Consider the following 9,743-nt stretch of genomic DNA (forward strand, 5'->3'; position numbering starts at 1 on the left):
CCGGAAGAACTTGATGCATCACACGCTTACACTTCTCCCCTCGCTGTCTGCGATGTCAGCATCTTAAACTCAGGAAGGAGTGCTACTACTGACACGTGAAATCAATTAGCTCAGTGGGAGAAGTGGTGGACCCGAAAGTGTGAGATTGTGAGTTTGAGTCACTGTTGAGGTGTTTTGTTCTTTATTTCCCATTCTCTCTCCTTTTTCATTGAGAAACATGTTTTCATGTAGATTTTTTTTTTATCTCATCTGGGAACAAAATTCATTGAAAAGGAGCGCGATGCAAAACAAAATTCTCAAAACTCTTACAAGGATATCCAGGTAACGTTGAGGTGACCTCAAACTGGCGTTATGGTAACTTCTGCGATGTCAGTTGAATTTTTTTCCCGGGGGACTATTATTCAGTCGTGACTAGACATCTAGAAAATACCGCCAGCCCGAGAGTTAGTCTGCATCGAAAAGTTTGCTGTGTATTGGAGAAAAAAGAAATGCAAGGATTACTCAGCGTGCTGTTCCAGTATTTTACAGCTGTTTGACATTTATGCTTAAAAATGAAGGTGCAATACTTTCTGTGTGTTAGATAGATTTATAATAGATGTTGATAGGTCATCTTTAGTTTTTAGTTGAATTTGAATACATCAGTTGAACTCTGGGGAGTTATAGCAAGCATTTGCTGCTTTTTATTGATTTGTAGGACAAATGATTGTGATTTCAGTCAATCTAAATGTTTAATCGACATCAGTAAAAATAAACCGTGTTTTAATTCTGTCTCTCTTGCTCTCAGTACCAGGGTTTCCGTACCCAGCAGCAGCAGCAGCAGCAGCTGCCTCGACCGCTGCAACCTTTCGAGGCGCTCACCTCCGAGGTCGTGCTCGGCCAGTGTACAGCGCAGTCAGGGCCGCTGTCCCACAGCCTGCCATCCCCACCTATCCTGGGTAAACACACTCAAAAATAACAACACCGCTAATAGTGACGATGATGTCACAGATCGGATCAATCGTCTTCTTAGAAGCATGGCTGCACTTTTTATGTAAAAAAATAAAAAATAATGCATGCTGTGTGTTTGAATATAATTTTTTATTGAGAGTTGACATTGATGGTTGGCTGAGCTGAAATACCATTTCCTTGTAAGTCCAAAATGGTAATGATAGCTACATTGAGTAGTTTTTTCAATGTTTAATAAGCAGCCGAAGAAACAGTAGTATCACTTTGAGGCATTTGCATACAAAGAGGTGGTATTTTTGTCCTGCATGTTGCACGGTGTGTAATAATCTCACCCTTCTTTCTCTCTTCTCTCTCTCACAATCTGTTTGGCACCGTTTTCCCATCTTTCCCCCCTCAATCGTCACTCTTCTTTGTTGTTTTCTGCACTGCCCACATGGTGGCGCATCACACCATTTTTTTCCCCTTTTGTTTCGTTTTGTTTGTTTTGACTTCCCACCACCGCTCCTTTTTCTACTCTCTATCTGTCCTCCCCCCTTTCTCCTGTATTATCTGTTTCTCTCTCAGTGTGATGGCCTATCAGGATGGTTTTTACGGTGCAGCTGATCTCTATGTAAGTACGCCTGCCTCTCCTCCACTGCCTCCCTCGTCACCTACCTTTCCCCTCCCCCTTGTTGCCTTGTGGGTTTTCAAGTGTGAAATGGCACGGATCAAACCCGTAGAGACGTGTACTTTTGAGTGTTTTGACTCATCACCGCTTGACATTTTACTGAAACTTAAACGAGGCCTTTGATTGAAATCAAAATTTGCACAGTCTCACATTCAACGCGCCAGCGTTCGCTTAGCTGTCCAGCACAACACGGCAAAACCGTGCACTCATTCGTGAGTAGACTCCTCTAGGGTTTGTCTCTGTGCATTTGTGAGTTAGTTTGTACCAATGTGATTACGAGTGTGTGCCTGTGTGTAATGGTGTGTGTGCGCGCGTGTGTGACCAGGTTGACAATAGATGTTTCTGTTCTCTCTGTAGACTAGTGTTTCAGGACATTAGTGGCAGATTGCCCCAGGTAGGGTTTTACACACTCTGTGTGAGAGCCAGTGTGCATCCTCCTCGTCTCCAATGACTGCGTGCTGCTAGACATTATTGACCATCTGAGATTGAAATGCCTTCTCTGTCTTCTTCTACTAACTCACTGGATTCTGACATGGGCGGAGTTGCGGAAGGGGGAGGAAAGAATGCAAAACACATTAGGAAAAAACAAAACCAAACGGCGGCTGGTCTGATATGTTTTTCTGTAAATTAAGTGCAGTATCCAACGGAAGTAGTGGAAAAGGGATCGAGGGATATACGTTTGGTCAGAGCTTGAAAATCTGATCTATGCTGACACTTCAGCTTTCCATTAGTGTGCACACACACGCAGTGTTAAACACATTCATTAGACCACCACCAAATGTTTGGTTTATACCACAAGTGCCCTGAATTAACAGGATTTGTAATTAGCAAAATCATTTTTTATGTTTCTGTAATGGTTAATCTGCCAGTATGCACAAGCTCTTACTTTTAATGCTAATTATTGTTGTAACTAATGAATTAAAAATGTACTGTTTGACAGTAAAGGCAGAATAAAATAGTAATGCTTTTTTTTTTAATTAAGCGGCTAAATTACAGGTATTTACTTGCATCCCTGAGCAGAAAAACATAGTTTTAGTGGTTTTAATGTTAAGCTTGATTAATTTCTGACCTCTTAGGATGCTCGGCTCCACTTTGGGTGTAAAAATATGAAATCGGTCTATTTGTCTAATAAACATAATCCTTAGTCTTTGAACAAGACTCATTTGTGTTTTCTTGTATTTATGACAGGTGGTCTAATAAATTTGTTAAGCCCTGTAGACTCGAACATGATCTTTTTGCTTCTTGTTGATGGAACAAACAAATGTTAGGCTTCATGTTTTAATCACTGCGTTTTGTTTTCTTTATTTATTTTGTGAGAAACTCCCTGAAAATTGGGGTTGAATCGCCGTTGTCATTTTTGAGTCCGAACGCTTGTTCATTTTGTGAAACCTGCTTTTTAAATTTCACTTGAGCGATCGTGCACCGTAGCTTTCCGAGACGTCGCATTTCCTGTATTAACGAAGATGAAATAAGCTAAATAAGTAATACCCAAACCTGTGATTTGAGTACAGAGAGTACTCGCAGTTTTAAAGGGATGTAGAGAGAGATTTTCCTTCATCCAATTAGCAGATCATTCAGACCCCTTCCAGGAATCTCCCTATCTGTTTCACCTGTGGCATGCTAACTGAATCAATGTCAGCATGCAGACATACTTACAAGGCTGACTCCCCGCCCCCCATCCCGTGTATTTTCCTCCCAAATCTTCTCCTTTTATTTCTGCCAACCTCCCTTTTTATTCATCCTTTCCTCCTTTGACTGTTAAAGTAGACCTTTACTAAAGGTTCTTATCTAGTTCAGTACTTTCTCTTCCTCTTCATTTTTATTATTATCAGACCCTTCTTTTCTACTCTTATGTTCACTGTGGTTTCCCACCTTCCCTCCTATCCTTTTCCATCACCTCTACTTTCTCTGTCTCTCCTTCCCTCATCTTCCCCTCCTCCCCCGGTCCAGCCTTCCTCCCATAGCAGCAACTGTGTGGTCCTGAATGCAGGAACTGATTCCTTAGGGTAGAATGCAGTGGTGTGTGTTTCTTTCCTTATTTATTTATTTTTGTTTCCATAGGGATGTTTGGCCTAATACACTGTTTGTTCTGAATTCGGGAAAGCATGCTGTGTCTGTCAGTGATTGGTTGCTGGCCATGTGAGAGTGTGTGTGTTTGCCCTCTTTTTTTTCATTTTTTAAAATCCGACTGGCTGACTTGTCTTCTTACACCTGTAGTTTTATTTTTGTGTCTGTTCATCAGCTGTTCATCCAAACGTAGATAATGACACGATCATCCTGCCACTCCTTCCCCTTTCTTTAACTGTGTGTTTTTGGTAGGGGAACCGGGGTGGGGCACAGTTATGGCTGTGAACTCTCTCTCCCTTCATGTCTAACTCACTGTGGGATAGATGAAGGCGATTCAGAGCTACAAACGCTAAAAACAACAACAGCATTGTGTGCAATTAAGGGTATTTTTTTCCCCACATTAGCCATGAAGTGAGAGAGCCACACAGAGCCTGAGCTACATCCTTGTGAATGCTGTACTGCACCAGATTAGCCAGTTTTGCTGACTGACTGCTTGTTAATCTCTCGCTCTCTTCTCAGCAGTTTTTTTTCTCACAATGTAACACGTTAGATTCACTGCTAGTGTTTTTTAATAGTCTGCAGAGAAAATATGGCAAACTTTAAACAAGACCTTTCTCTTCTTTCCGTCCCGTCCTTCCTGCCCTTTCATTGCATCTCTTTTTCTCTCTCTCTCCTCTTTTCCTCTGCTCCACTCTTCCCCTCTTCTCTGTCCTCCACCTCTCTCGTCTCCATCGACTCCTCACAGGGTGGCTATGCAGCGTATCGATACGCCCAGCCGGCTGCAGTAGCAACGCCTGCGGCGGCAGCAGCTGCAGCGGCAGCTTACAGTGACAGGTGAGCGTAGTGTCCTGGACACTTTTTTATCACAATTGCTACTTTTGCGTAACTACATCGTGTCAATATCGATATATTAAAAACATTAAAATACTCTGGAAATACTGTGAACAGCAAGGCCTATCTCATGCACCAGCATCCTGAGGTTACATTAGCAACGTGAGCAAACTTTTACAGAAAAACCAGGCTTAGGTTGACAAAGCTACCTCCTGATTCAGAGCCTCAGTCACACGAGTAAAAATAAGACAGCAACCTTTTTACATCTAGGAGAAAATCTGCGGCTGAGTCTGTCTTATGGCAACGTTTCTGGGAGGTTTTGTTTCCTCGACGATCTCATTTTTGCAGAAAAAAGATAAGATACGATAAGATGACCTTTATTAGTCCCACAGGTGGGAAATTTGTTTTGTTACAGCAAAAGTGCAAAGTTATGCAGCAGATATTAGAAAACACTTGAATGCAATAAAATACAATAGAATAAAATAGAATAATATATACAATAGAATAAAATAGAAATACAAATACTATATACAATAGGAAAATATAAAAACACAACAATATAAAATATAAAATACAAAAACACAACAAAATACAAAAAATAACTGAAGTCAGATAATTTTATTTTACTGGATAAAACAGATATTTGCAAAGTTTAAATTTGAGGATCTATTGTACAGTTGAAAAAAAGTGATAAATTGCAATATTTATAATTGCAGTACTGAGCGTCTGGTGGTTCCCATGTCAGATGCATGTAGAGGTGATTGTTGTCATGCTTGTGTCGACTGGGACGCCCTTACAAAAGAGACTTTAAATCTGAGGAGTCATTTAATCCCGGTTAGGTAAAGGTTAAATACAAAAATGAACCTTTAGCTTACACGAAACGATGTGATCTGTTCTTAAACTTTTGCAGTGTCGTGTTTCCTGATCTAAAATACAGGGAAAAGTTTAACATTTTGTTGACGTCCTCCTCTGTAATTTGAACACTTTGGGTGGGCTGTATGTATGACACTGTTGTAGTTTCTAACAGCTAGCAGAAAAAATACTAATAAGATAAAATTAATTTTGTGTGCCTAACTTTCTTCACATTTTGAGGTATCTTGGGCCTTCTTAAAAAGACACAACACTTGTTTCTCTCCTGCACTATGTCAGAATCATTTTGCAGCTAATCTAAATCAGCTTGTGTAACCCTCCCCTCATAGTTATGGACGAGTTTACACGGCAGATCCCTACCACGCTGCACTTGCCCCAGCTGCCTACGGCGTTGGAGCCATGGTAAGTCCACGTAGGGCGTGAATACTGTTTTGTGGTCTGTTCGCAAGAAAATGTCAATATTTTTAGTATTAATCAGTATTGTTTGAATATGTTATGTTGTAGTCACTGATTAATATGTATAATAGTGTTTATGCAACTAAGAAAGAGTCTGAATTAAGGAAAAATGAGCAGTTTTATTTTACCAATGTGTATCTGGCATAAGGGTTCTGTGTACTTTTATTAGGCTATGCGTACACCAGCAACTCGTGTTTGACAAATCAATTCGTTTTGGTCTTTTTCTGTGATGTATTGACGAAAATGACGAATCACAGCTTGAAACAACTGCAATTCTGACTCTAGTGAACGATTTTATTCACTAAGTGTTCCTTTTATTGCTTTGTAGGCTACGCTGTACAGGGGAGGCTACAGTAGATTTGCTCCCTACTAAAGACACTACATTTCCCAGGAGCTCCTCTCTTCCATTGAATTACTTTGAAAGAGCTCCCCCTGTTGTCACGGAGGTGGACTGCACCCAGTTTTAAAACGTGGACTTGACCACAAAGAAGATATTTCAGATCCCACCCCAGAGCAGTCCCACGTTTTCTTATATACGCTAATACAGAAATAGAGGAATGCTGTATTAAAGACTGAAGGATGGCCTTAATGTTAAAAAAAAAAAGAAGAAGAAGAAGAAGAGAAAAAAATAAGACTTAAGATGGCCTCCTTCCCTATTGCACGGCTGTATTATAGTCTCCCCTTCTTATTCCCTCTGCACTCAGCAGCACAAGATTTGGGACAGAGCCCAGATGTTCTTCCAAAGGCTGCATGTGGATAACTGACACTTAAAACAGCCGTCACCCGTGTGCGTGTTTGTGTGTGTGTGAGTGCATGAAAGAGCCGAGCGTTGTGTGGCCTGCACACGCTCTCCGCTGAAGGAAAACATCAGGGCAGTAGGAAGAAAGACGGTGCGCAGAAAGAGCACCGAGAAAACATTCTGAACCAGAATGACGAGTCAAATGATAAAACCACCCACGGATGGATTTTATAATTCCTCCTCAACGTGGGCGGATAGTAAGGAGAGGATTTCCAATCCCGCGGTGTTCTTTCTGGCAGAGGGAGACTGAATGTGGCAGCTTGGAGAGATGATGTGACGGTTTATAACGCTATAGAAATCACGTCCGAAAGCTGAAGGAGGGAGGGTTTATTAGAGCTGTTCCTTACCTCAAGTTTTCTTAGTATGTGGAAATGGTAAACCTTTAAACTTAAAATTGTTATATGCAAAGAAATTAGTTTAGAGAGAAAAAAAAGTTACCAAATTATTATTATTAATGATATTTGTAATTGTAATTATTCTCATTATTACTCTTATAAAACCATTCTTATGTTTGAGTCAGCAGCCGCTGCTGTCATGGATTCAACAGTGAACCCTGGGGTTAAAAATCATTAACAAAGTACAAATATGCTGTCAGGTATATGAAAACAGCTTATATCCGTGCACGGGACTTCACCCGACACTACAAACATGGCAACACTACACAGAAGAAGAAGGGGGGGGGAAAGGTTCCCGTTTAGTGGAGTTTACACCCAAACTAAACCCTGGGGTTCAAATAGTGGTTGGTCCTTTTAGTGTAGGAATATATTATTTGGATCCCCCTCCCCTCATATTCCATCTTTTGTAGAGTGTCCAGCAATGGATGAGTCTTCCTGAAACATACTTCTGTTGGTATTGTGTTTAAGATGCTGCAGCAGCAACTGCTGAGCAAGAGAGAGAGATTCAGTTAGTGAGTTTGTAGTAAATATTTAAATGCAAAACACAATTGTGCATATTTCTATTCCATTGTATTCTATATTTCCAAAATGTGGCTTTTTTTTATTTTTGGGCTTTTGTTTTTGTTCCAAAGATTTGTAGAAAGCACATTTTTCTGCCGTATGTATAAATATATTATCTTTGTTATTGTTATTATCATAATCCTACAGCTGTTTTTATTATTTACTTTCATCTTCTGTGTTGTTCCTTGTCCTGTAAGGTGCAAGGACATTTTCAAGTGACTTTGTTTTTTCTCTTGGGAGTAAAGTTCTTCAGCTGGAAAGCATAGCTGGTTGGGGACAAACAAAGGTATGCGTGTCACACCACCAAACTTTTGTCCTTTTGGTTGACTATTCAGTCATTTTTTGTTTGTTTGTTTGTTTGTTTTTGATTGATCATAGGATCTGCTAGCTTGACATTTATCATATTTCAAAATATACAGTAACACTTTTTTTTGTGTACGTGTGTCCATGTTTTGCAAGCGACTGAGCTATTTGGAATGAGTGAACATAGGCCTGTAGCACTTGAGTTAAAGCAGTCTGTATTGTTTTGGTTTGAAATCTTAATGATTCCTTACATTTCACTGGCTAAATCTGTCAGCTTGGCTACTCTGGATTTGTTTGAAAAAAGTGTTATCGCTCATACATGCACAGGTTAAGGTTCCTGGCGAAAAACAATTTGTCAGCATTGGGATATGAAGTTGTTTTTATCCATCTTCAAAGCTACCTTTTGTGTTTTCTGCTTCTCACAATCAGGAAAACATGCTTTTCATTAACATGCTTTTTTTTCTCCCTTTCTTTTAAATGTGCTGCTGTTGGATTTTCTCAAGTCATTTAGTGTTACTTTAAAAAAAAATCTCCATATTAATGTAGAATGTGCTTCAGACACTTTTAATTTTTCTTTTTTTTAAAAAAAGAAAAAAAAAAGGCACTAGCCAAAGATGCTAACAGTACCCAGCATGTTCTGGCTTGACATGTGCTACACAAAATACTCTAAGATGGACTTTTGGAGCCACTGAAGGCATGGACAAACCAGCATGAGCGATACTTGTCGAGTTATATATAAAAAAATAGTTTTGCATGAATCTTGTGTCTTTTCATATTTGATTCCTGAGCAGCAGAGCCCAGCTGCGTTCTTCTTTACCACTAAACTCCATGACAGGCAGCTAGCGAATCTAAGCTAGTTAACGCATCAAAGAGCACAGTGCTGTTTGGCAAAAAGGCCCGGTGACAAACAAAATGGCTGCCGCACAAATGACACGTGGCAGCTTCATTTTTTTTCCTGTCGTGGTTTTCTTGCCAGTGTATTATAGTAAACTATGTGGTCATCCTTCATAGTTGCTATGGTTTCTCAATGGACAGTCCCCTTTCCTCTGTCATGTCTGTATTCCCCCTTGACTGCCATTATGTTTTTTTTGTTATTGAATGTCCATATAAAATGTTTTATATAAAAATGTTTTGTTGTGATTGAACTTCTCAGATTGTTTTTTTCTTTCTATGCATTATTAAAGTGGTTGAGTCTTATATTATAGTGCAGCTGGCAAACCCGGATGCAGATTGACTTTTATTGTCCACACTGGCCACTGCAAGCAAACTGTAACCATGATACTGTGTTCATGATAATAGGATGAACATGATGGTATCTACTATAAATAAGCATCATTATTTATTTCTACTGTCCAATCAATTTATTCCACAGTTTGTCACATTACCATCGCCTTATTTCAAAATGGAATTCATTCATTTTTCATCCCATAATGACAACGTGAAAAAAGTATTCACAGCCATCTCAGTGAAACTCAAAATTGAGCTCAAGTGCATCCTCTTTCCACTGATCGTCTCTCAGATGTTTCTGCAACTTGATTGGAGTCCACCTGTGGTAAATTCAGCTGATAGGACGCCTGTCTATGTAAGGCCTCGCAGTTGATAATGCATGTCTGACCAAGCCATGAAGTCCAAGGGATTATGTGTAGACCTCAGAGACACAATGTATCGAGGGAGAGATCTGGCAAACGCAACAGGAACATTTCTTCAACAGTGACAGTGGCCTCAGTCGTTTGGAGTTCGGAACCAACAGCATTTTTTCCTAGATAGGAAGGCCCTTTTACTAAGGTAGAAGGTCCTTAGTCAGGGAGGTGACTAATAACCAAATGGTCATTCTGAACCTTCTATAAGG

At 39.9% G+C, this 9,743-nt stretch overlaps 1 protein-coding gene across 9 annotated transcripts in view; it reads left to right on the plus strand.

Annotated features, from left to right (window-relative positions):
• The window catches only part of rbfox2 (RNA binding fox-1 homolog 2), a 43,457-nt gene extending 34,418 nt beyond the window's left edge, over positions 1 to 9,039 (plus strand). For 5 of the 9 annotated variants that reach the window (XM_026170733.2, XM_026170735.2, XM_026170740.2 and 2 more), the window contains 5 exons: positions 785 to 935; positions 1,510 to 1,555; positions 4,425 to 4,513; positions 5,710 to 5,782; positions 6,165 to 9,039. In XM_026170733.2, the coding sequence (XP_026026518.1) occupies positions 785 to 935; positions 1,510 to 1,555; positions 4,425 to 4,513; positions 5,710 to 5,782; positions 6,165 to 6,209 (404 nt within the window). In that variant the 3' untranslated portion in view covers positions 6,210 to 9,039. Of the gene's footprint in view, positions 1 to 784; positions 936 to 1,509; positions 1,556 to 1,969; positions 2,007 to 4,424; positions 4,514 to 5,709; positions 5,783 to 6,164 lie in introns of all 9 variants that reach the window. The other 4 variants (XM_026170736.2, XM_080302872.1, XR_013909668.1 and 1 more) reach the window with 3 other exon arrangements.
• The last annotated feature ends 704 nt before the right edge of the window (positions 9,040 to 9,743 follow it).

The sequence above is a fragment of the Astatotilapia calliptera genome, chromosome 6 (assembly GCF_964374335.1).
Source record: "Astatotilapia calliptera chromosome 6, fAstCal68.1, whole genome shotgun sequence".
Lineage (NCBI taxonomy): Eukaryota > Metazoa > Chordata > Actinopteri > Cichliformes > Cichlidae > Astatotilapia > Astatotilapia calliptera.